The sequence below is a fragment of the Lynx canadensis genome, chromosome X, assembly GCF_007474595.2.
Source record: "Lynx canadensis isolate LIC74 chromosome X, mLynCan4.pri.v2, whole genome shotgun sequence".
Taxonomy (NCBI): Eukaryota; Metazoa; Chordata; class Mammalia; order Carnivora; family Felidae; genus Lynx; species Lynx canadensis.
The window spans coordinates 95,635,343-95,662,809 of NC_044321.2; the positions used below are offsets into that span (position 1 = coordinate 95,635,343).

General features: G+C 40.7%; 1 protein-coding gene across 1 annotated transcript; it reads right to left on the reverse strand.

Annotated features, from left to right (window-relative positions):
- Positions 1 to 25: 25 nt before the first annotated feature.
- Positions 26 to 27,221, reverse strand: LOC115507371 (NFKB activating protein). The gene is made up of 9 exons (XM_030305696.1): positions 26,658 to 27,221; positions 23,445 to 23,525; positions 12,248 to 12,318; positions 11,926 to 12,069; positions 9,958 to 10,021; positions 8,043 to 8,152; positions 7,649 to 7,724; positions 6,321 to 6,470; positions 26 to 3,067 (listed from the first exon to the last, which is right to left on the reverse strand). The coding sequence occupies exons 1-9, from the start codon at positions 27,053 to 27,055 to the stop codon at positions 2,893 to 2,895; spliced, it is 1,269 nt and encodes a 422-aa protein (XP_030161556.1). The 5' UTR covers positions 27,056 to 27,221; the 3' UTR covers positions 26 to 2,892.
- Positions 27,222 to 27,467: the final 246 nt, after the last annotated feature.

The following is a 27,467-nucleotide window of genomic DNA, read 5'->3' on the forward strand; positions in this document are numbered from 1 at the left end:
TGTATTAAAAATACAATACTGCACATCAAACCACAGAATGTTTATTGAATAATAAACTTTTGGCAAACAATCCAACTGTATTTTTTTTTTTGCATTCATTCATTTTCCATTTGGCAACTTCCATCACATTAGCAGAGTAACCAGTAAGTTGTTTTCCATTTTCTAAATGGTTTTTCCCATCACTACCTGTATCACTTAGTCTTAACAGGTATAGAAGCCAAGTTTAGAGATTTGTAAAATTCACCTGTCAGACTAAACGGAGATGGACACTTGGCTGCTTGTTCCCCCATATGAGCCCAATTCTCTAGTGCACACATACCTCTTTATGGGCATAACTGGGGAAAAGAAAAGTGGTGGTAGTTCTACAGCTCATAATATTTCCCTACTCACAGACCCCTTCCTTCACTTAAGTGAGTAAGTTAAATAATACATTCGGAAACTCTGAAACCGGGCATGCCGCCTACCGCAATACAGCATCACAACTGTGACGGTAACAGGGTGGCCTGAGGACAGGAGGCAATAAAACAGGGAATGTTCGATAGCCACCCTTACTTTGTCTTCTTCCCAGCCTAACACCAGATCATCACTTGTTCTTACCATCCCTATGAGGCTGTCTTACCTGGCTGTAAAGTTTTAAAACACCAAAGACAAGATAGCATTACAGGTGATTACTTACAAGTACGTCAGAATACGTATTTACGTAGATAAGCACTGGAAGGGAACACAGAATACTAAAGGCAATTGATGTGGTAAGACTGTGGGTAATATTTTTCTTCTTTTTTTAACTCTTACATTTGTGCAACAGATACAAAAGGAGGGAAGATCTGATCAGAACAACAGGCAAGGAGGTGGAAAACTAGATAAGTCTCCCTGAAGAATAAAACATAAATTTCAAACACAACACCCCTCCTATTTGATTTATGGCTCAGATGACTAAGCACAGTTTGAAGCAGTAACTCTCATGAGCTCAAAATAAAATACTTTTAGCCCTTTTCTTCTCCCCTCCTTTTCCCCAAAGAATACGCTACTGAAGCTGTTCTTTGGTAGATCTTTCCTGAACAAACCCCTGGTGAAAGAAATGAAAAGTTCTGAAATACATAAATATATTTTTTTCATTTAGTCAACAAGCATTTGTTGACTATCTAGTCTGTGGAGGAGACAGGAGAATCCAATAAAAATCTACAATAATCCTAGATCAGAGCTGTTGCATTTAAGCTACCTTGCCTACTGAAAATAAGAGTGACAACTCATTCAGTCTCTAGGAACCAGTAATAAAAAATAATGTTCTTAGAGAACAAAATTCTTGAGTTGGGATTATAAATTTCGGTTTTATTACACAGGAAGTAAATGGATTAACAACTCATAAATTTGGAAACTTAGTTTCCTTTTGTCTTTTGGAAGTAAGAGATTTACTAGGTTAGGCAGCGGCAACAACGATAAACAGAAATCACTTCAGATTCAGGGGTCATAAATGTTGCTACACGCCAAATGGTTCAGCTGTGGGTTAAAGGTAGACACTTTCCTAGAATATATGTTAGATAGTAAAACTTTTCATCTATACTTTGAAATACGACTGCCTTATTTTAAAACTTTGGAAAAAAACACTTTCAACTATTACAAGGAGAAAGGGCATTTTATAAGCTCAGAGTTAGAACTTCCCCATCCCCCAGGTAATTTAGATTTATCCTAGACACATAACAACACAGCTCAAAACAAACTTAACAAAAACAGCCAAAACTTCCCTTGTCCCCTTTCCCCTTCACTCTTGTGACCTAACAACTCAAACTGAACAAAATAACGGAAGAAAAAGATCGTGAACTAGTCCCAGAATTTTCCATTTCTCCCAAACTTAAAAGTCAACAGTAGCCATAAAAAGTGATAAAGTGAGGAGTTCTATACAAAGTTAAACTGAATGACAGATGTAAAAAATAAACTGAAAGGTTTAACAATGTTTAAAATAAAATATGCTTATTACACAAAGGACAGACTTAAAATACGTTTACTATCATTTTAGCTTCATCCTTACGAAACAACGATGTTAAAAACAATACTTCATTAAATTTTTTCCTATGAAACTCCTAACTGCAGTGGACTCCCATTCATTTCCAGTATTCAAATAATGACCTAAGCACAACTTAGATGGAAATAATGTACTCACACTGGCACAACAGTAGACTTCCTAACATTTTATACTCGGAAGAACCATTTTTAAGTAAACCTTTAAGAATTTAAAACACTAATGTTCACGTCTTCAACTCAGTACGTCTGTGGGTTAGTTTGCTTTTTGGCTTGTTTGTTGGATTTGGGGATAGAGAGGTAGGGACTGAAAACAAAATACATTATTTCCAGGGCGGACTATGTATTATACAGGTCAATTTTCAAATTCCAGGTTTCCTCTTTTCAGCAATGCCTTCATCTTATTAACACAAGTGGCCTCCCGTATGTTTCTATCAAGACCATTTATAACACATTCAACAGAGAGAAGTGATTAATTTCCCACAAGTTCAGCTGCAGTGGGGGTAGGGGTAAGGGTGGAGGGTGGGCACGATGTAGAGCTAAGAGTAGCACTGGCCCATGGTGTGAGAGTTAAGTTTCTTGTCTTATTGACACTTCCTCTCAATGCCACCTCCCCGAATACAGTATGATCTCATTCGTAATTTGGATTTTTAAACCAGAAAGTTATTACGGTCAATCCAAAAATAACCTAAAGATCTTGCTAAAATTATATCAATAAGCAGCTTTTTATTGAAGGACTAAAAGAATTAAATAGAAGGCACAGTAGCACTGTAAAGCTTTTTCATTTTTCAGATCATAATAATCTTTTTGTATGTATATGTGGAACCCAGACTTTTTTTTGTTGTTAAAAATGTCTGCTGAACAATCAGAAAATCCTTATTTGTCATCTTTCCCTTTAGTTTTTCGGTATACCATCTCTCGAAAACTGGCCAGAATCTTGTTTTCTCTCTTTCGCCTCTCTTCTTGGTTAAAGGACGCCAGGGCTCTCTTCTCATCAGCACTATAGATCTGGTTCTCTTTCCGCAGTCGCACGGCCTCCATTCGGCGATGCCTGGAGATAATTTTATTTTTGGCTTAATTTCTCAGTAATTATTCTTATAGTACTTCCCCACTAATCCTGTCTTAATACAGAGAGGCCTAGTTAAAAAACTGACCGACAGAAATTGTTTTGGTCATGGGTCGGATTTTCAAAAGATCATTCATTTTATCTGCCGATGTGTCCTTTGATTCATTTGTAGTATTCAAATAATGATCTGATGCTCTGTCAACATCACGAAGGTTATCAACTTCAAATACTAAGGGCGTAAAAACAACCAAAACTAGCAAACTATTAAACTTCCTATGTGATATGTGGAATTTACCTTTGGGGAACTGACAGTAAGACAGAAGAAAGATTTAACTTGTCATCGATCAGGTGGAACTTCCTCAGGGTTCTAATTTATCACACAATCAAAAGAACCAGGTCTAATACTACAATAGAATTTGAGGAATTTCGTGAGTGGATTTAATAACTTCCTTAGAATCCAGCAGCAGCTCAAAGAAAAGAAGGGATTTAGCACAAGGGCCAAATAAGGAACATGGGGGGCCGGGGCTGAGGGAAACTATTGTATCATTTTCAAAAGGTCTCCTTGCTTAGAGAGAAAACTTCAAGAAACTCTTTTATGTATATGTAAACCAACCCTACACAATCGGTTTGGGATCAGGCTTGAGCTATGTCTAGAAAAATAGAGAAAACTGAGTAAGGAAAAGGGGAGAACCATTTCAGGTTAGTGTGAAGGTGGGGGAGCAGCAGGATGGAAAGACAAGGAGATGACAATGTATTCAAGGTCGCTCAGGGTACAATGAGTTTATTTGGAACACAAAGTGCTATGTGAACAATGCTATAAAACATCTATGTACCCGTCTCCTAGTACATGGGAAAGATGTTCTCTTGGGTATCTAGGAATAGAGTTGTTAGGTCATAAAATATATGAATGTTCAACTTCCCAAGATGATAGGAGACTTTTCCAAAGTGGTGGTACCAATTTATATTACCACTAGCAATATTTAAGAGATCCTGTAGATCCACATCTTCTCCAATGCTTGGTATTGTTAGAACTTTGAACTTTTGTCTATCAAATAGATGTAAAATGGTATTTCGGTATGTTCTTGATGTCTGTTTCCAATGATAATGAACATCTTTTTATGTATGTGTAAGCCATATATTTTTCTTCTTCTAACAAATGCTTGTTTGTGTCATTTTCCCATTTTTCTTTTGGGTTGTTTATAGGTATTTAAATATTCTCAATACTATCAGTTGTAAGATCTTGTCCCAGCTTGAAACTTGTCTTTTTCCTTAAGTGGTGTCTTTTGATGAACAAAAGTTGTTACTTTTAACCTAGGCAAATTTATCACTATTTTATTTTATGTTTAAGAAACACTTTCCCACCCCAAGATCTATTAGATATCTACTCATATTTTATACTAAGAGTGTTAAAAGTTGTTTTGACATTTAAGTCCTTTAGCTGCACTTTTTAAAAAGTTTATTTATTTATTTTTGAGAGAGAGAGAGAGAGAGAGAGAGAGAGAGGGAGAGAGAAAGAGAGAGAGACAGACATAGGGAGGGAGGGTAAGAGAGAACCCAAGCATGCTCCATGCTGTCAGCACAAAGCTGACACGGGGCTACATCCTGCAAACTGTGAGATCATGACCTGAGCTGAAAGCAAGAGTCGGACGCTCAGCAAACTGAGCCACCCAGGTGCCCCTGCACTGATTTTTAAATATGGTGATGCAGGGTTCTACTTTCATCTTTTTCCAAACGGATAACCATTTTTCTCCTGCTCCATTTACTGACAGTTCTTTCTTTCCCCAATGATTTGACATACCATCTCTTTCATATAACTTAAGTTCCACACATGTATGGCTCTGCCTCTGGGCTCTGTATTTTATTCCACTGAACAATTCATTTGTTCCCCTGTGCTTTCTAAAGTTCTGTAAATTTCTTAAGTCCTCATATCTGGGATGGCACATCTTATCTTCCTGTTCTGCTTCTTCAAAGGTGACTGGGCTATTCTCAGCCCTCTAGTCTAACTTATAAAACATTAAGTTTCACATAAAACTCTGTTGTGATTTTGACTAGAACTGTACTGAATCTACAGATCAGTTTGGGAAGAACTGACAACTTTATATAATACCTTCCTCTTTAATGTCTCTTAATAATGTTTTATAGTTTTCTCTATAGATGTCTTAGACATCTTTTGTTAACATTTATTCCTAAATCCTTAATATTCTCTGATACTATTATAATGTTGGTTTCTTTTTATTTAATTACATTCTCTAATTGTTTCCTGGTACATAGAAATGCAATTCATTTTTATGTATTAACCTTACATTGAACCATTTATTAAACCCTCCTATTATTTAGAACCATCTGGATTCTTAAGGATTTTCTATGGAAAAAAAAGTCATATCATTCACAAAAAATGACAGTTATATCCTCCTTTCCAATGCTTATGACTCATTTCTTTCTGTCATACTGTGCTAGTCCTCAGAATTCCAAGATTCTGGAGTAGCTTCAGGTGTTCTGCAAATATTTGCCTCCAACTTTATTTTAAAATATTTAACTATTTTTAAAAGTTTATAAAGTTTTTAAAAATCCAAAATTCAGGTTGATCTTGGTACTGATGCCCTGTTAGTTCACTCTAATCATTCTTCTTCGTACTTTGCTTTTTCTTCCATAATTTTATTTTCATTTCCCTATGCTGAACCTGATGTCTGTCATAATCGTTTTCTGCTCTTCATTCTCAGAGTCCACAGAGAATTAGAGACTCCACATCCTCTGACTCTACAGAGAACTAGAGGCAAACTCAGAAAACAGGAAACACTGTCTCACGAAAATGATTTCCTCCTACCAGAATGCCACATTCTTCATGGAGCAGTGTTAAGTGACTGAATTAATTATATCCTCTAGAAAACAAAACTATCTGTACCAAAATACAAACTAGGAAAGGACACTGGAAAGACTGATTCTTTGAAGTTGGAGAGAGAGCTGATTTTGAGGCTGAGTTGCACACATAGTTGCAACTTTAGACAACCATGTTTATACCAATAAACCAGTAAAACCAGTACTATATAAACCAAATAAAACCAGTATTAAACCAAAACGGTTTATGTAAACCAAATAAAACCAGTATTAAACCAAAATGTATACTCTACTTTTCATTAGGAATGATCACTTAATGAAAATCAATTACCAAAATACAATTATGATAGTGAGAAAGGAAAAGATCTAACCATGGAAACTGACCTCGATGCCAATAACTTACCTGCTACCACTCATTACATAACCCGAGCATTCGAATGATGCAATTTCTTCACTTGTCAAGCCAATTTCACCTCTTCTTGGGATACGTTTCCCAGCTTTTACGTATTCAGCCATAGCTGCACCCTCACCAGGCAACAGTGCATGGCCATAGCTACAAAGTAATTCAGAATTCAGAAAAGTTCATTATAAAAAACTCATCATCTAAAGAGAGCACAAAAACATCTCTCAGAAAACAGCACAAAAATAACAGTTGCTGGGCAGCAGCAGGCTGGGAAGCCCAATGTGAATTACTTTAATTAGTGAACATTGCACTCTGATCTACATAACTAACCCAGAAATAAAGACATGCTTTGGAAGAACAAAAGAACTGAAATGAGTGAGTACAGATTCATGGTTTACAATTATGGATCAATTTATGTCTATAAGCACTGCCTTTACAGCTCCTGCCCCCAGCTAATTCCTTTTCCCTTCTTTCCCTTTGAAGAAAAAAAAAAGAAATATCTCAAATTAACATACTTTTTAGGCTTATAGCCAGTAATAATGCTATCCAGTAACTATTATCTATTAACTTTTATTTGAGGGGACTTTAAAAACTACCATCCCGGAGAGAGCCAAAGCATAAGAGACTCTTAAAAACTGAGAACAAACTGAGGGTTGATGGGGGGTGGGAGGGAGGGGAGGGTGGGTGATGGGTATTGAGGAGGGCACCTGTTGGGATGAGCACTGGGTGTTGTATGCAAACCAGTTTGACAATAAATTTGATATATTAAAAAAATAATAAAATAAAATAAAAACTACCATCCCTTCATTCAATTCATTGACTGCATCTTAAATACACAATTAAACTCAAAGCTTAGAATACAAAAATAATTTCTGTTCTTGTGGAATTTACATCCCAACAAGGACATAACTGCAATACAAGGTAGAACACATGAAACAACACACAAAAGAAACAGAAAATACTTTGAGGACGAAAGGGTTAAAGAAGGGTAGGAATCACATCTACTTGTGGAGGGAAGGTACTGGGAATCAGCACATGATCCCTCCTTTTGAAAGGGGTTTTAAAAGATGGTAAGGATTTTGACAGGAAGAAATTGGAAGTAGTAAAGAAACTAGGGCTGGGAAAAAAAGGGAAGGCATGTTGGGGGAAGCACAAGGTAAACAAGGCATGACGTGGGAAAGTGCACAGTAAATGAAGGAAGTTTTAGTTCCGCTCACTTGGAACCTGGGGTGTAAATAAAGGAGTAGAGGGTGATAGGGTTGGAAAGGTAAGTTAGGGCCATACTTTGATGAAGGGACTTTAGTTATTTTAAGTACACAGTTACTTACTTCAAAGGTTTATCATCCTGAGAGGCAAGTGTTTTCGGAGCCTCTGGGCCAATTAAGTCTGAGGGTTCTTCAGGCTCTGCAGGAAAAGATGTTCAGAAACAGATTCACATTTTGACTAATCAGTTAATTTAATGTTTTTTTTGTTTTTTGTTTTTTTTTTTTTTTGGAGAGAGAGAGAACGCATGCGTGCATGAGCAGGGAAGGGGTAGAAAGACAGGGAGAGAATCTTAATCATGTTGGGCATGGAGCAGCCCAACACAGGGCTCGATCTCACGACTGACTGACATGGGATTCGATCTCACAAATGTGAGATCACGACTGAGCCATCCAGGCACCCCATGTTAATTTAATGTTTTTTATCTGTTCTGAGTCAAAGTCTACCAGAAGAACCTACTTGATCGATCCTTCCAGGGATTCTCCAGAAACTCTTCTTGGGAATCTTTAGAGCTTGAATCACTGGAATCTTTTCTATTCTTCTTAGACTTCTTTTTCTTATATTTCTTCCTGTAATGATTATAATTTTATACAAATACAATTAATAGCCCCACATTAAAGGGAATCTCATTTTTTAAGGCAATGAAAGACTGATAAAAATATTTAAATTTTCAGCTCATTAAAATTTTTAGAGAATTTTAATTAAAAAATCTTAACTTATTTAACCAAATCATGTTTCACTATAAAAAAGATCCCTCAAGGGAACAATGAAATACAGTTCTCATGTTGTAGAAAGATAACAAAGCGGTTTAAAAACCAGCTCTTACCAATTTGAGCATCAATAATTTGAAGTGTAATGGATTAAAATACGTCAGATATGTCTGAATCCTTGGGTTCATAATGATACTAAAAAAGTCCAAATCATTAATTTGAAAATTCATAAAACAAAAAAAGTTTTTTAAAAAAGTAATTATCTTGCCTTTACTATACAAACTGTACTTCAGGGCAACCAAATAGTTGATGAGGGTTGATTTCTCTTATAAAATTATTCTACCTAAGAAAGCCAGAATTATACTATCACCACTTTGCAATCCCTAATGAAATAAGGGATCTAGGCAATGACCATCCATGGCTATTAGGACAAAAATAGACAATCAGACATTATCTGCCTCCTGATGAAGTATGCACCACCTATGAAGTATGTGTGCCAAAGACTCAAATCTGAACCTTATCAAGTCTCTAGACCTTACTATCAAAATATATGAAATACAGAGGACAGAGAACATGTTACAAAGCACACAATTAAAAATATAATCAGGGGTGTCTGGCTGGCTCAGTCAATGGAGCATGTGACTCTTGATCTCAGGGTCATGAGTTTGAGCCCCACACTGGCTATAGAAATTACTTAAAAATAAAGTCTTTAAAAATAAGAAGAATTTTAAAAAACAGAATCAGGGGCACCTGGGTGGCTCAGTTGGTCAAGTGTCCAACTCTTGATCTCGGCTCAAGTCATGATCTCATGGTTTGTGAGATCAAGCCCCATGTCAGGCTCCATCCAAACTGAGCTTGGAGCCTGCTTGGGATTCTCTTGCTCCCTCCCAGGCTTGTGTTTGTGCTCTCTCTCTCAAAATAAATACTTAAAAGTACAATCAGCAAAACCCATACTATAGGAAACTCTACAGGTAAATGATTTGGTTTTTTAAAAAGTAAACGGCAAGAACAAAAATGGAAGGGGAATCAATTGATTTAAAGAGATATAAGAGACATATCAATAATCACAATTTATGGGCATCATGCATTTATTTATTTATCTTCTATTTTTTCTATTTTATATTTGAGAGAAAGAGAGAGAGAGTGAGAGTGAGTGCATGAGCGGGGGAGCAGCAGAGAGACAGAGACAGAATCTGAAGCAGGTTCCAGGCTCTGAGCTGTCAACACAGAGCCTGACGCGGGGCTTAACCCACCAGCTATGAGATCATGACCTGAGCCGAAGGTGGATGCTTAACCAACTGAGCCACCCAGGTGCCCCTATGGGCATTATTTAGACCCGGATTTGAATACACTGTAATAAAAATCTGCTGAGAATTGAGGAATTATTGCTAAATTTCTTAGGCATGATAACAGCTCTGTAGTTATGATTTTCTCTATCTTTTAGAGAAACATGCTAGATTATGGACAAAATGACACCTGGGATTGGTTCTGAAATAATGGGGGGTGGGCAGTGGAGACTGCCAAAGAGTTGAAATTGTTCAGCTAGGTGATGATTATACAGGGTATCATTATACTATTTTATTTATCATTATTTACTTATAACTTTATGTAATTTTATATATATTTTAACTTCTCCATGATAAAAATTGAAGAGAAAAACTGACGATCTGTGTTTCTTCTTCTTTTCCTTTTTCTTGGCTTTCTTTCCTCTTCTTTTTGTATCTTCATCTGCAAATTAAAGCATATTTTAATTAAAAACAAAAACTTAACTCTAAAACCCTAGTAATTTTGATTAAATATCCTATTGCTGCCCTATTTGCTGTTACAGAGAAATTTATCAATTCAAAAATTTATTGCTACTGATCAAAATATGTGCTAGGCACCAGGGATACAGGAATTAAAGTCATACTAAGCCTTCAGTGATAGAGGTGTTATTATTAACTTCACTGTGTGAGATAACAGTAGGGTGATAAGTAGGAAAATGTCATTTTTTAGAGATGTACACAGAAATCTTTAGGGTGGCAGTATGATATTTCTACTTTACTTTGAATATCTCAACAAAAAAGATGATATTTAAAGCAAATGTCAAAATACTAATCCCACGAACCGTGAGGTCATGACTTGAGCCGAAGTCAGAAGCTTAACCGACTGAGCCACCCGGGTGTCCCATCAGTTTTTTTTTTTTAACATTTATTTATTTTTTGAGAGAGAAAAAGTGCAAGCAGAGGAGGGGCAGAGAGAGGAGGACAGAAGATCCAAAGCAGGCTCCGTACTGACAGCAGAGAGCCCAATGTGGGGCCCAAACTCACAAACCGCGAGATCATGACCTGAGCCAAAGTTGGACACTCAACCGACTGAGCCTCCCAGATGCCCCAAGCTAGTTCTTTTTAAAGTCAGTTTTATTACAAAAGCACTGCATGCCCGCTGTTGAAGTGAGGAAGGCACGCCGCATGCAGGGAGAGACTGGCATCACAGGCAGATGGACTTCTGTACCAAGTAACAGAAGCGAGAGAAAGAACACGGACTACTGAGGAGACGGAAAGCACGTCTCAGGCTACAGAGGACGCTGCAAGAGTGACAGGGCACGTGTGATTAGACAGGGAGCCAGCAGGGTCCAAACTTTACCCTGAAGGCCACAGAGAGCCACTGAAGGATTGTAAGCAGGGGACAGACACGCTCACACTTGTGCTCTAAGAAAGTTCGCTCTTCCAGCAGCAAGGAAGAACAGTGACAACGGGGGCCAGGAAACCCAGGTGACATCAGAGGAAAAGACACCTTCATGTCATGTGTCCCCAGAGGTGGCACCCTCTGCCAATCATCAGCCAGGAGAGGACACAAAAAGGTGGCTTTTTGAGAGGCACCACCCCACAGGGGGTGTCTTCCATAAACCAGCTGCTGGCCCGAAAGGGTCCTTTATGATGTGCCTTTTTATTTATTTATTTATTTTTAATTTTTTTAATGTTTATTTATTTTTGAGAGACAGAGAGAGAGAGAGATGGAGTGTGAGCGGAGGAGGGGCAGAGAGAGAAGGAGACACGGAATCTGAAGCAGGCTCCGGGCTCCGAGCTATTAGCGCAGAGCCGGACGCGGGGCTCGAACTCACGAACTGCGAGATCATGACCTGGGCCGAAGTCAGACACTTAACCGACTGAGCCCCCCAGGCGCCCCTATGATGTGCCTTTTTGAAAATGGCACCGAGGTGCCCACCGAGTGTGAGGATGACACACAAGGGCCGCTCCTCGGGGCCGATGCGGCCCTATGGCTTGCTCGCTGCCACACGTCTCCCAGCCCAACCTCGCCCCGGTTCGCTGCCACACGCCTTGTGCAGCCACACACAGCCAGTTGGGAGCCATGCTGCTCAGGCTTGAATCCCAGCTGTGCGACCCTGAGTGCAGTGCTTACCAGCTGCTCTGGGCCCCGCGTCCCCGGCTCTAGGACACATTCTACAGTTACCCCGCGGGGCAAGCAGCGACAACGAACACCGAGCGCTAGGCAGGGTGCCTGGCACGGAGGCAGCGAGTGTTCCACAACTCTTGGCTGCCGTTATTGCGTTTAAGAACCTTCTTCGGAAATAAATTCTAAGTAGAATGAGTCGTGAAGCCAGGCTTGCAGAGCGATGCCGGCCTTCTTACCACTGGAGTCCGTTTCAGAGTCAGAGTCACTGTCGCTGTCAGAATACTTCTTGTGTTTTCTTTTAGATGATTTTTTCTTTCTCTTTTTCTTGGACCTTTCTTTTGAATGACTAGACTTCCTCTTCTTCTTCTTCTTCTTTTCTTCTATATAAAACACGGACATAAAATTAACTTCTAAATATTATGATTATCAATTTTATTGTATTTGAAATACTGATAAAGAACAAATGATAGGCCATTTGAGTAAAAGCGAAGTATATTCAGCTATTTATAAACACTTTTTTCAACTTCTCAATTAAAAAGCTCTGTATTTTAAAAATACCTTCTGAAGTAGAAGCTGAAGTAGTGCTTTTCTTTGGCTCATCATCCTCTACTGGTGTGTGTTCATCAGAGCTGAATTTAAAGAAGATGGTTATAAGAATCAGAAAAGTGATAAAATGAGGAATATAAAAATATGGAATTAAAAATTTTGGGGGCGCCTGGGTGGCTCAGTCCATTAAGCGTCTGACTGTTGGTTTCGGTTCAGGTCATGATCTCACAGTTCATGAGTTTGAGTCTGCATCGGGCTCTGTGCTAACAACAGGGAGCCTGTTTGAGATTCTCTCTCTCTCCCTCTCTGCCCCTATCCTGCTCACTCTCTATCTCTCTCTCTGTCAAAATAAGAAATAAAAAAAATTTTTCAGTAATGACACTGATTGTCCAAGAACCATTAAAAGCAAACACTGAAATAACTTGGTAAGGGTATAGTTTGAGGGTCTATCACATTCAAAATAATATAATAATCACTTACATTTGCATAATGCTTTAGAGTTTACAAAACACTATTCAAACTGAAAGCAATATGTACGATTTATATTTTCAGAAGAAATCACAGGGCAAATGTATGGAACCATAAGGAAAGATGGAAAAAACTAGAGACAGGAAGGCTAAAGGAAGACTTCATGATTTTAATCTCAGTGTATAAAGGACATATGGTAGAACAGCAACCGTTCTGTCTCCCCAGAGCAATTAGAACCTAACACACTACAAGACACAGAGATTTAATTCTATTGTAGATAATTCTGAAAATGAATATATTAAAATTCTATAATAGTTTAGAAGAGAAGTTTTCATACCATATAATCTTTTTAAAAAAGTTTTATTTGGGGCGCCTGGGTGGCTCAGTCAGTTAAGCGTCCGAGTTCAGCTCAGGTCATGATCTCACACTCCGTGAGTTTGAGGCCCACATCGGGCTCTGTGCTGACAGCTCAGAGCCTGGAGCCTGCTTGGGATTCTGTGTCTCCCTCTCTCTCTGCCCCTCCCTTGCTCATGCTCTGTCTCTCTCTGCCTCAAAAATAAATAAAAAACATTAAAAAAAATTTTTTTTAAAGTTTATTTATTTTGAGAGAGTGACAGACATATAAAGAGAGAGCATGAGAGCATGGGAGGGGCAGAGAGAGAGAGAGAGAGAGAGAGAGAGAGAGAGAGAGAGGATCCCAAGCAGGCTCCACACTGTCAGTGCAGAGCCTGACTTGGGGCTCAATCCCACGAACTGTGAGATCATGACCTGAGCCAAACTCAAGAGTCATATGCTTAACCAAATGAGCTACCCAGGTGCCCTTATCATATAATCTTTTAATCTGAAGATCACATCTGGAATAATTTAGGTATTGCCTGGAAATTATTTTTAGGGTTCTTTCCAACTCATTCTTTCAGTTCAGATTCTTTGACCATTTTCCAAGGTATCTATAAGAACAAGTTTCAGATAATAATGCTATCACTGTCACAGAATACAAGTTTACCTGTCAAGCACATTGTTTCAACTCAAAGTAGACACAGATAGAGGAGAGGGAAGAAGAACCTCATGAACAGCACCAAAGGGGAAAAAAATAAGGAAAAAAATAATTAGGCCTTCAGATATTGTATTTTTTAATTTTATTTTTATTTTTGAGAGAGAGAGAGAGAGAGAGAGAGAGCGAGCACACATGCAAGCAGGGAAGGGGCAGAGAGAGGGGAACAGAGGATATGAAGTGGGCTCTGTGCTGACAGCAGCGAGCCCAACAAGGGGGTTGAACTCACGAACTGTGAGAGCATGATCTGAGCCAAAGTCAGACACTCAACCAACTGAGCCACCTAGGTGCTCCCAGGTACTATTTAATACAAGAAAACTAACTAGGGGCACCTGGCTGGCTCAGCTGGTTGAGCATGAGAGTTGTGATCTCGCCATTGTAAGTTTGAGCCCCATGCTGGGTGTAAACATTTTTTTTTAAATTTTTTTAAACACTTATTCATTTTTGAGAGACACAGAGACAAAGCATGAGTGGGGGAGGGGCAGAGTGAGAGGGAGAAACAGAATCTGAAACAGGCTCCAGGCTCTGAGCTGTCAGCACAGAGCCTGACGTGGGGCTTGAACTCATGAACCACGAGATCATGACCGGAGCCGAAGTCAGATGCTTAACCGACTGAGCCACCCAGGTGCCCCTGGGTGTAAACATTTCTTAAAAATAAAATATTGGGGGGAGCCTAGGTGGCTTAGTCAGTTAAGCGTCTGAATTTGGCTTGGGTCATGACCACACGGTTCACGAGTTCAAGCCCTACATCAGGCTGTCTGCTGTCAGCATAGGGCCTGCTTTGTTGGATCCTCTGTCCCCTCTCTCTCTGTCCCTCTTCCTCCTCAAAAATAAACATTAAACAAAAACCTTGGGGGGCGCTTGGGTAGCTTAGTCAGTTGGGTGTCTGATTCTTGATCTCGGCTCAGGTCACAATCTCACGATTTATGGGTCTGAGCCCTACATCAGGTTCCTTGCTGGTAGCGTGGAGTCTGCTTGGGTTTCTGTCTCTCCCTCTCTGCCCCTCTCCTGCTCTTTCTCACTCTATCAAAATAAATAAACTTCATTTTTTTAAAGTTTATTCACTTGTTTGAGAGAGATAGACACAGCATAAGCGGGGAGGGGCAGAAGGGGGAAAGAGAGAATCTCAAGCAGACTCTGCTGTCAGTGCAGAGCCTGATGCGGGGCTCGAACTCATGAACCATGAGATCATGACTTGAGCTGAAACCCAGAGTCTGACACTTCACCGACTGAGCTACCCAGGTGCCCCACGCCTATTGATAGCAGCTCAGGTCCTGATTTCACAGTTGTGAGATCAAGCCCCCTGTCAGGCTCTGCGCTGGCAGCACGGAGCCTGCTTGGGATTCTTTCTCTCTCTCTGCCACCCCTCAAAATAAATTAAAAAACATTAAAAAAAAAAAAGAGGGATGCCTGGGTGGCTCAGTTGGTTAAGTGTCCAACTCTTGATTTTGGCTCAGGCCATGATCTCATGGTTTGTGGGTTCAAGCCCTGCATCAGGCTCTGTGCTGAGGGCATGGAGTCTGCCTGGGATTTTCTCTCTCTGCCCCTCTGCCCCCCTCTCTCTCAAAATAAATAAACATTAAAAAATGTTAATACATTAAAAAAAAGAAAAGATGAATCCAAAGAGACTTACACCAAGACACGTTATAGTCAGTGTCAACAGTTCGAGATAAAGAGAGAATCTTAAAAGTAGCAAAAGGAAAACAACCAGTTATATACCAAAGAACCATAAGAACCGGAAGCCCATAAGGTGGTTTCAGTAGAAACTTTATAGATCAGAAGAGAATGGCATGATATATTCAAAGTGCTGAAAGGAAAAAACTTACAGCCAAGATTACTCTACTCAGCAAGGTTCTTGCTTAGAAGTGAAGGAAAAATAAGGAGTTTCCCAGACAAGCAAAAGCTAAAGGAGCTCATCAATACCAAACCAGCCTTACAAGAAATGTTAATGGGACTTCTTTAAGTAGAACAGAAAATCATAACTAGAAGTAAGAAAATTATGAAAGGAAAAATCTCATTGGTAAAGGTAAACATATATTAAAGGTAGAGGATCAACCACCTACATAGCTAGTATGAAGGTTAAAAGACAAAAGTAGTAAAATCAGCTAGACCTACAATAATTAGTCAATGGAAACAAAATAATGAGATGTAAAATATGATATCAAAACAAAAATTTGCGGGGGGATGTAGTTCTTTTAGAATGCATTTGAACTTAAGTGGGCATCAACTTAAAATAGATTACTATATACCTAAGACATTATATATGAACCTCATGGTAACCACCGACCAAATACCTAAAACAGATACACAACCAATGAAAGAATACAAACATAACACTAAGGAAAGTCACCAAATCTCAAGGGAAGAGATCATGAGAAAAAGAAAGGAAGAGAGCAAGAGAAGAAAGGAACAGAGAAGAGCTACAAAAATAATCAGGAAAAAGTCAACAAAATGGCAATAAGTCCATACCTATCAATAATTACATTAAATGTAAATTTATTAAATGCTCCAATTAAAACACATAGGGTGGCTGAATAGATTTAAAAAAACAGGAGATGCTGCCTACAAGAGACTCACTTCAGAGACATACAGACTGAAAGTGAAGGGATGGAAAAAGATATTCCACACAAATGACAACAACAACAAGCTGGGGTAGCAATAGTTATATCAGACAAAATAGACTGGAAAACAAATTCTATAAAAAGAGACAAAGAAGGACATTACATAATGATAAAGGGATCGATCCAACAAGAAGACATAAAACTTGTAAATATCCATGCACCCAACATAGAAGCACCTAAATACATAAACCAAGTATTAATGGACGTGAAGGGAGAAACTGACAGTAATAGAATAATAGTAGGGGACCTTGACACCCCGCTTACATCACTGGATAAATCATTCAGACAGAAAATCAATAAGGAAACAGTGGCCTTGAATAACACATTAGACTACATGGACTTAACATATATATACAGAAACATATATATCCAAAAACAGCAGAAAACAGATTCTTTTCAAGTACACATGGAACAGTCTCCAGGATTGATCCCATGTTAGGCCACAAGACAAATCTTGATAATTTTAAAAAGACTGAAATCATATCAAGCATCTTTTTGGAACACAACAGTATGAAATTAGAAATCAATTATAAGAAGAAAGCTGGAGGGGTACCAGGGTGGTTCCGTCGGTTAAATGTCCGACTTCAGCTTAGATCATGATCTTGCAGTTCATGAGTTTGAGCCCCACATCGGGCAATCTGTTGTCAGCGCAGAGCCTGTTTCAGATCCTCTGTTCCCCTCCGTCTGCCCCTCCTCTTGCTTGCGCACTCTCTCTCTCTCTCTCTCAAAAATAAATACACTTAAAAAAAAAGGCTGGAAATACACAAACACATAAAGGCAAAACAACTTGGAATTAAACAACCAATGGATCAATGAAGAAATCAAAGAGGAAATTAAAAATGGAAACTCAACAGTACAAAATCTATGGGATGCAGCAAAAGGAGTTCTAAGAGAGAAGGTTATAGTGATACAGGCCCAACTCAAGAACCAAGAAAAATATCAAATAAACAATGTAATCTTACACCTAAAGGAACTAGAAAAAGAACAAAGCCCAAGGTTAGTAGAAGGAAGGAAATAATAAAGGTCAGTCGGTTAAGCATCTGACTCTTGATTTTGGCTCAGGTCATGATCTCATGATTTAGGATATTGAGCCCTGTCACAGTGCCTGCTTGGGATTCTCTCTCTCTGCCTCTCCTCCAAGTGAAAGCACACACGTGTGTGCGCATGCTCTCTCTCTCTCTCTCTCTCTCAAAATAAATAAATAAGCATTTTTTAAAAAAAGATCAGAGTAAAAATAAATGAAACACAGACACCCCCCCAAAAAACAATAGAAAATACCACTGAAACTAAAAGTTGGTTCTTTGAAAAGATAAAATTGATAAAACCTTTAGCCAGACTCAGGATGAAGAAAAGGGAGTGCCCATATAAATAAAATAAGAAATGAAAGAGGATAAGTTACAACCAATACTACAGAAATACAAAAATAATCATGACACTACTAAGAACAATTACATGCCGACAAATGGAACAAACTAGAAGAAACAGATAAATTTCTAGAAATATAACAATTGTCCAAATGAGGAAGATTACAATACAGACTGATTACTACTAATGAAATTGAATCATTAATAAAAAAACTTTCAACAAAAGAAACTCCAGGACCAAATGGCTTCACAGGTAAATTCTACCAGTTATTTAATGAGATAATACCTATCTTTCTTAATTCTAAAAAACTGAAGAACAAACTCACTCACTCACCGACTTACTACAAGGCCAGCATTACCTGATACCAAAGCCAAAGACACCACAAACAAAAAAAATTAGAAGCCAATATCACTGATGCACGTATATATAGATGCAAAAGTCTGCAACAAAATATTAGGAAACCAAATTTTATACTACATTAAAAAGATCATACACCACACTCAAGTAGGAATTATTCCAGAATTGCAAGGATAATTCAATATCCAGAAATCAATGTGGATATACCACATTAACAAAATAAAGGATAAAAATCATATGATCATTTCAATAGATGCTGAAACACCATCTGACAAAATTCAACATCCAAATAAGATACAAACTCTCAGCAAAGTGGATATAGAGAAAAAATACCTCAAATTAAGAAAGGCCAGATACGACAAACCCACAGCTAACCTCATACTCGACAGTGAAAAAGCTGAAAGCTTCACCCTAAGATCAAGAGCAAGACAAGGATGCCTACTCCCACCACTTTTATTCAACATAATACTGGAAGTCCTGGCCAGAAGACAAGAAAAAGAAATAAAAGGCATCCAAACTGGTAAAGAAGAAGTAAAACTGTCACTATTTGCAAAAGACATATTACATACAGAAAACTCTAAAGACTCCACCATCCATGTTGTTTGTCAATTGTACCTCAAAAAAAATTTCTTTGTGGGCACTTGGGTGGCTCAGTGGGTTAAGCATCCAATTCTTGATTTTGGCTCAGGTCCTGAACTCACAGTTAAAGGAGTTTGAGCCCCATGGTGGGCTCTGCACTGACAGCACAGAGTCTGCTTGGGATTCTCTCTCTCTCTCTCTCTCTCTCTCTCTCTGCCCCCCCCCCCCAATAAATAAACATTAAAAAAAATCCCTCTTAGGGCACCTGGGTGACTCAGTAAGTTTAGTGTACAACTCTTGATTTCGGCTCAGGTCATGAGCTCCTGGTTGGTGAGTTCGAGCCCCACATCAGGCTCTGCATATCCAGTGCAGAGCCTGCTTGGGGTTCTTTCTCTCCCTCTCTCTGCCCATCCGCTGCTCACTCTCTCTTTAAAAAAATAAATAAATACACTGAGGGAGAAGCAGGGGGACCAGGATTTTCTTCATCCTTCAAACACAGCTGTATTGAGGTCAGATCACTTGGAACACCCAGGAAATCAATCTGTGGAGTGGCAGAAGGCTCTCCACGGGTGGAGAGAGACAGCTTGGCAGGATCAAGGTGCGTGTATGTGAATTGGGGGAGACAAAATGGCACAGGCATGGAGGGGAGGGAACCCCTTCTGTGGAGAGACAAAAGGGAGAGAAAGAGAGAGGGGCTGTGAAACCTCTCCGGACCATGGACTCGGGAATGAGAAATACGGCGAGTGCCAGTTTCTATTCTGCAAACAGGCTTAGGAGCTGAAACTCAGAGGTTTCAAAAGTGCCCGACTTTTTCCGGAGTGAAGCCGGAGCCGTGTGCACGCACCTGGAGGGGAAGGAGCCGGCCCCGAAGTGCTGTAGTCATCCCAGGGGCGCACCGGGAGAGAACAGTCCCCTTCCTCGAGTACCGTGAGAAGAGGGTTTATTGCCTCCCTAAGAGCAAAAGACCCGGCAGGCGCCAGCCAAAGGCGTTTTACTGGCAGGGCTGAATGGCACTACACCGGAACAGGGACCGTGTGGCGCGGGATTCTTCAAGACATCGGGTTTTGAACCGCAGCCGAGCGCCTAGGAGGAGCGGGAGACTGTGGAGCAGGACAAGCTGACCGCCCGCGCTGCTCTGTGAGGGCTGCCTGAACAGCGTGGTCCAAGACACCGGGTCTAGGGAGGAGAGACTGGGGTGTCACCATTTTTCTCCCCGACACCAACACGGTGGGGCTTCAGGGAGCAGCACAACGGCCCCCAGGGGAGGCGAGACCCGCTTACACCAAACCCCACCCCTCTGTGTCTGGTGACTGCTTATCTACTGGAGGAACACTGACACTGGGTGAACCAGAGGGCCTCTCTTCCAGGCCATCATAGCCACTGGTCCCAGGCACCAACAAAACGACTGTTTTTTTGTCTGTTTTTGTCTGTTTGTTCTTTTCTTCTCTTTTTTTCCTTCTACCCTCTCCTTTTTTTCTTTTGGAATCAGGCTCATAGTTTCTGATTTGTTTTTGGTCAATTCTTATTTTATACACACACACACACACACACACACACACACACACACACACACTTTTTTGTTTTGTTTGTTTAATCCGGCATTTTCACTCTATTCTTTCTACACCTTTTCTATCTCTTCTTTAATTTCCTTTCTCTTTCTCAGGATTTAGCCTTATAGTTTTTTTCCTTTGCTTGGTTTTTTTCCCTTTTCATTCTTCTCTTTGAATGGGATCAGGCTTCCCCCCCTTTCCTTTTTTTTCAGGGTTACTTCAATGAACAAATGAAAACACACCTGGTGGAAGGTCCAAACATTCCACCACTACAAGCAAGGAGGAGCTTTGCAGAGGACTGACCAGTGGGACAGAGCAGCGAAATACACAACAGAGTGCACACAACACACTCCATAACACTTCGTGAAATGCCAGGCCCTGGACAGTGTATGACCCCCTTTTTAATATAGTAGTTCTTCCACATAACGAGCTATTAAAAACATGCAAAAGACAGAAACTTAGCCAAAATGGCAAAACAGAAGAATCCTCCTCAAAAAAAAAAAAAAATTCAGGAAGAAATCACAGCCAGAGAATTGCCCAAAACATATATAAAAAAATACATGTGAACAAGAATTTAGAATCACAGTCTTAAGACTAATAGCTGGGCTTGAAAAAACATAGAAGACAGCAGAGAATCTCTTGCTGCAGAGATCAAAGACCTAACAAATAGTTATAATGAATTATGAAATGCTATACATGAGATGCAAAAGAAGCCAGATACAGTGACATGGAGGATGGAAGGAGTAGAGGAGAATATAGGTGAAAAAGAAGATAAAATTACAGAAAATGATGAAGCTAAAAAAAGAGGGAAAGGAAATTACTAGATCATGAAGGGGAGAATTAGAGAGCTAAATGATTCCATAAAACAAAACAGTATCCTTATCATAGGAGTTCCAGAAGAAAAAGAGTGAGAGAAAGGGGCAGAAGGTTTATTGAACAAATTACAACTGAGAACTTCCCTAATCTGGGGAAGGGAACAGGCATCCAAGTCCAAGAGGCACAGAGAACTCCCTTCAAAATCAACAAAAACAGGTCAACACCATGACGTATCATAGACAATCTGACAAAATACAAAGTTAGAGAATTCTGAAAGCAGTTAGGGACAAACAGGCCTTAACCTACAAGGGTAGACACATAAGGGTAGTAGCCGACCTGTCCATGGAGATTTGGCAGGTCGTGAGGGAGTTGCAGGAAATATTCAATGTGATGAACAGGAAAAATATGTGCCAAGAATCCTTCATCCAGCAAGGCTGTCATTCAGAAGAGAAGGACAGATAAACAACAAAGCAGAAAAGAGTATCCAACTGGAAAAAGACAGTCTCTTCAGCAAATGGTGCCAGGAGAACTGGACAGCAACATGCAGAAGAATGAAACTGGACCACTTTTCTTACACCATACACCAAAATAAATTCAAAACGGATGAAGGACCTAAATGTGAGACAGGAAACCATCAAAATCCTACAGGAGAAAACAGGCAGCACCTCTTTGACCTCAGCCACAGCAACTTCTTACTTGACATGTCACAGAAGGCAAGGGAAATAAAAGCAAAAATGAAATACTGGGACCACATCAAGATAAAAAACTTCTGCTCGGCAAAGGACAATCAACTAAACTAAAAGGCAATCTGATGGAATAGGAGAAGATATTTGCAAATGACATATTGGATAAAGGGTAGTATCTAAAATCTATAAAAGAACTTATCAAACTCAACACCCGAAAAATAAATAATCCAGTGAAGAAACGGGCAGAAGACATGAACAGACATTTTTCCAAAGAAGACATCCAGATGGCAAACAGACAAATGAAAAGATGCTCAAAATCACTCATCATCAGGGAAATACAAATCAAAACCACAGGGAGATATCACCTCACAGCTGTCAGAATGGCTAAAGGTAACAACTCAGGAAACAACAGATGCCGGTGAGGATGTGATGAAAGGGGAACCCTCTTGCACTGCTGGTGGGAATGCAGACTGGTGTGCAGCCACTTTCAAAAACAGTGTGGAGGTTCTTTAAAAAATTACAAATAGAGGGGGGCCTGCGTGGCTCAGCGGGTTAAGCGTCCGACTTCAGCTCAGGTCATGATCTCATGATTCGTGGGTTCAAGCCCCACGTCGGGCTCTGTGCTGACACCTCAGAGCCTGGAGCCTGCTTCAGATTCTGTGTCTCCCTCTCTCTCTGTGCCCCCCCCCCCCACTCACACTCTGTCTCTCAAAAATAAACGTTCAAAAGATTTTTTTAATTATAAATAGAACTACCCTACAACCCAGCAATAGCACTATTAGGAATTTATCTAATGGACACAGGAGTGCTGAATCGAAGGGGCACTTGCACCCCAACATTTATAGCAGCACTTTCAACAATAGCCAAATTATGGAAAGAGCCCAAATGTCCCATCAACTGATGAATGGATTAAGATGTGGTATTTATATAATGGACTACTACTTAGCCATGGAAAAGAATGAAATCTTGCCATTTGCAACAACATGGATGGAACTAGAGGGTATTATGTTACACGAAATAAGTCAGTTAGAAAGACAGATATCACATGATTTCACTCATAAGTGGAATTTGAGAAGCTTGACAGATAATCATAGAGGAAGGGAAAGAAAAGTAAGATAAAAACAGAGAGGGAGGAAAATCATAAGAGGCTCTTAAATGAAGAGAATAAACTGAGGGTTGATGGGGGTGGGGTAAATGGGTGATGGGCATTGAGGAGGGCACTTGTTGGGATGAGCACTGGGTGTCATATGCAAGTGATGAATCACCGGGTTCTACTCCTGAAACCAAGACTACACAGTATGCTAACTAACTTGAAAATAAATAAATAAATACACAAATAGATAAAAAAAAAATTTTTTTTTAAAGCCCTTTGTAAGGCTAACATGTGACATGCAATCTGCTGTTAGGCTGAGAAAAAATAATTCAAGATAATATAAACACATTTGTTTTAATACTGAGCCCTTCTGTGAATAGGAAATTAGCACCCCCGTGAATTACAATTTAAAAAGAACAATTAATAAGTTAAGATCCACTAACAACATATTTTAATCATTAGGTAGGTTCAATGTTTTTAAATGTTAAGGGGTAGAATAGCATAAATCACAAGATGAAAAATGTGAGCTATACTTAAAGTTCTTCACTTAACAAAAATTTTTACAATAGTCTCTGGATTTAAACAAATGTTACAGTTTAAAAGTATATTTTCAAGTCACTTACTCTGGTTCTGGATTCTTTGGAGAAAGTCCCCATACTTCAGGAGCTCCCAATTCTCCAATCCTCTCTCTCTCACTTAATCTCCTAGAAGATACAGGCATACAAATTATTAACTCCATGGCCAAACTGTCTCCTAAATCGATAATCAATTCAAAGGGGTCCAGTTAAGTTCTATTTTCCCTTTACGTTTTAAAATTTAAATTAATAAATTAAGTGTAAACTCAACATTTATGATCTCATGTTCTCAACAGTACTATTAAATGGTAAAGACTATAGAGAGCCTGAGAGTCCAGGCCAGACAGCCTAAAAGACTGTCAAGTGCATCTGTTCTACCTCATGTATGACACAGCTCCTAACTGCTCATTTCATCTTCTGCAATAGTGGCACAGCTTTCTATTTGGAAATAACTTCTTTGTTTATACACATTTATGAGAGTAAAGAGCAGTCTCTACTTTTGATTTAATCAAACCCATGTTCAGAAACTCAGGAATTAATAAAGAAAATAAAAATGAAGCATTAGAAGTAGAAAATAAAGAGAGCTCTGAAAGTGAAAGAAAAGTTTTATTTTGACTAAAACTGTCCTCAATGCGATACGGGGTTTGTTTTCTCTATTTTCCCTTTAGGTCCTTTTTGGAAAAGGGATATATCCTCCATCTACTCTTGGAGGACATGAAAAAAAAATTTTTTTTTTTTTTAAATTTTTTTTTTCAACGTTTATTTTTGGGACAGAGAGAGACAGAGCATGAACGGGGGAGGGGCAGAGAGAGAGGGAGACACAGAATCGGAAACAGGCTCCAGGCTCTGAGCCATCAGCCCAGAGCCCGACGCGGGGCTCGAACTCACGGACCGCGAGATCGTGACCTGGCTGAAGACGGACGCTTAACCGACTGCGCCACCCAGGCGCCCCTGAAAAAAATTTTTATGCTGTGGTTCCTTTTAGTTTTGCTCATAAACAAACAAACCCAAAAAACTAAGGCTCAATTCCTCAAAGTTTAGCTGCTTGTGACTCCATTTGTTAAAAAAGACAAAAAACAAACTTTTACAAAATAAATTGATTTGATTGCTTGAATATACTAGTTTTTACATCTTTATTCAGGGGAAAAGGTATTATAATCATGCAGAATTAGACTCAGGTTTCCCTTTTGAAGAAACAGCCTAAAAGGGTCATACTTAGGGGCGCATGGGTGGCTCAGTCGGTTGGGCATCCAACTTCAGCTCAGTCATGATCTCACGGTCAGTGAGTTTGAACCCCGCACCGGGCTCTGTGCTGACAGCTCAGAGCCTGGGGCCTGCTTCGGATTCTGTGTCTCCCTCTCTCTCTGCTCCTCCTCTGCTCACTCTGTCTCTCAGAAATGAATAAACGTTAAAAAAAAAATTAAAAGGGTCATATATAACCCAAGTTGGAATATATGCATACAGGGGGAAGAATGACACGCTGTACGAACAGTCAAGTTCTCATCCCCACTGCCACCAGCTTCATCTGTACCCTTAAGATAAATTATTCATCTCCTAAGTGTACAAATGCAAATTTCATCCAAGAAGTTCTGACATCTTTTGGTGAGGGTTGTCCGGTAAGAAGCTGGTTGCTTTCTGACTAACACAGCCAGGAGATAACTTGCTGACAAATTTAATTTGGAGAGGTAGGTCTCCAACCTAAGTCAGTACTGTTTGTATCGTTTCTGCTTCCATGCAGGAAACTCTAAGACCTAACACTCAACGACTATTTATTAGGTTCCAGGCACTAAATCATTACAACAACTCTAAAAGCCTTGGCACTAATTTTATCCTTTTTTAAATGGTTAAGAAATAAAGCTCAGGGAAGTTAAGAAACGTGCTCAAGGTCACACAACTATTAAGCAGCAAAACGGGGCTTCAATAATAATTTAAAAAAACCCCAAAATGTGTGTGGATAAAAGGGAACACTGCTTATAAAGATAATCAAAGTTAATAATAATAATAATAATAATAATAATAATAATAAAGCAGAGCTTCAAACTCAGGCAGTCTGATCCTGGAGCCTGTCCTCTTCATCAATGCTTTATTACTTCCCATTCTTGGAAGAAAAAGATCTATGGAGACCTCTCCCCGCGGTCGGAACCTTAACCTCCTCCTCAATGCCTGTGAAACTTTTCAATTTCTTTTCCAACACAGTACAGGTAAAGCACTTAATATAGTGCCTGGCATAACTTAACAGTCAATAAGCATCAGCTATGAAGGCTTACACAGCAATAATTATAACCTTTTTTCCTTTCTCTTTCTCAAACGATTCACTTTCCCTCTCCAATACTCACTCTCCTGAGAGGACACTTGATTTCGCCCTGACCCCGTTTTTCATGGCCAAACTAGAAACCGTTTAACAAGACCCTTTTCACTGTAGCCTAATCAACAGTTCCGCCGATCACTTTCCCTACATGCAATCGTCTCAGTCTCAGAGGTTTTTCTCCTCTCCGAGATAAACTCTTTGACCTCAAAGCTTTCCCACCTCTCCGCCAAACGTTTCCGCTTCCACATCCCGTTATCACCTCCAACCCGTCCCATCATTCAACGAGCAATGGTTCTGCGCCTACAAAGTGCTAGGCACTCTGCTAACTTTGTGATCAACAAAACGGGGCCGTTCTATTCCATGAGCTCAACCCAGTGCCAAATGAAAGCCCGCTCCACGGGGGCACCTGGATGGCTCAGTCCGTTAAGGCTTCGGCTCCGCTCGCGAGTTCGAGCCCCACGCAGCCCGCCGCCTGCCGTCAGCCCGCACGGAGCCCCGTTCAGGTCCTCTTTCTCCCAGTCTCTGCCCCTCCCTCCACTCGCGCCCGCGCGCGCTCCCTCTCTCTCTCTCTCTCCGGCTCAGAAGTAAACATTTACAAAAGAAAAAAAAAAAAAAGCATGCTTTACACGTAATAATGACAAAACCAAGTAAATACTGTAATCCCGTTAGGTCTGAGGCTCTGCACAGCAGCGCTGCACGCCAGGAGCCAGAGGTAGGAGACACCAGGGCGCTGAATGAAGGGGCCGCGGGGAGGGGTGAAAACCGAAGGGAAGAAAAGGGCGAAAAAAGGCGTCGTGGTGGGTGGACAGAAGGGACGGAAACGGGCGCCAGGCAGGCAGAGAGCGAACCGCGGACAGTCAGAAGGGGGCGCGGGGGGGGGGGGGGGCGAACCGAAAGTCCGACTCCGGAGGCAGGTGGGCTCCCGCAAGAGAAGGCGTGCCCGTGTCACTCACTTTTGCCGCAGGCTCTCCTCCCTCTCCTTGTCCAGAAGGCTAGGCCACGGCTTGTCGCTCCCGTAGGGGCGTGAGTAGCCGCCATAATACGCGGTCGATGAGGCCGAAGTGAAGAGGCTGCCCCGCGGCGCCGAGGGCCGCTCTCGGGAGCGTGACCGCGAGCGGGATCGGTAAGACTGGTTTCGGGACCCTTGGCTGAAGCCACCTAGCTGATGGCTGACACCATTCCGGTCCCCAGACCGAGAGCAAGAGTGCGAGCGAGAGCTCGAGCGGGAGCGGCGGCCCCGCGGGGAGCGGGCGGATTTGCTGGGCTTAGGGCTCTTGGACAAACTGCGACGCTTCCCCCCAAAGCCCGAGGCCTCCCCCTCCGGGCTGCGCGAACGCGACACCGGAGCCATCGCCGCCGCCGGGTTCCCCGAGCCGCCGGGTCCCCCGAGCCGCCGGGTCCCCTCAGCCGCTAGAGAAGGGAGCGCTCTCGCGAGCTAAGGGAGATCTCGGTTGCTTCGGATCCCAGAGCCCGCCGTCGCGCCACCACCGAATGTGAGGAAACCTTGGAAACAGTTCCGGGTACGTCGGCAAATCCCTTCCCCCGACCTAGGTGGTTCTGCCGTCGGGACAGGATGTGTGTATATGTATAATGAAGCCGGTGGGGCAACCGGATCCACCTATCCTTCCGGTCCCGGGTGAAGCGGCTCAAATCTAAACCGGACTGGAGACCTTGTCCTTTCTTCAGCCTCGAATCGAAATACTTAAAGGGAAGGGCGAGAGGCCCCAGGAGACAGTCCACTGAGCAGCCGTATGAATAACAAA

Coding starts and splice junctions, on each gene's coding strand:
- LOC115507371 (XM_030305696.1), bottom strand. CDS start 27,055: ATGGCTCCGGTGTCGCGTTCGCGCAGCCCGGAGGGGGAGGCCTCGGGC. Junction 12,070..12,247: donor TTCAGCTTCTACTTCAGAAG/GTATTTTTAAAA, acceptor TGTTTTATATAG/AAGAAAAGAAGAAGAAGAAG. Junction 10,022..11,925: donor CTCTGAAACGGACTCCAGTG/GTAAGAAGGCCG, acceptor TTTAATTTGCAG/ATGAAGATACAAAAAGAAGA.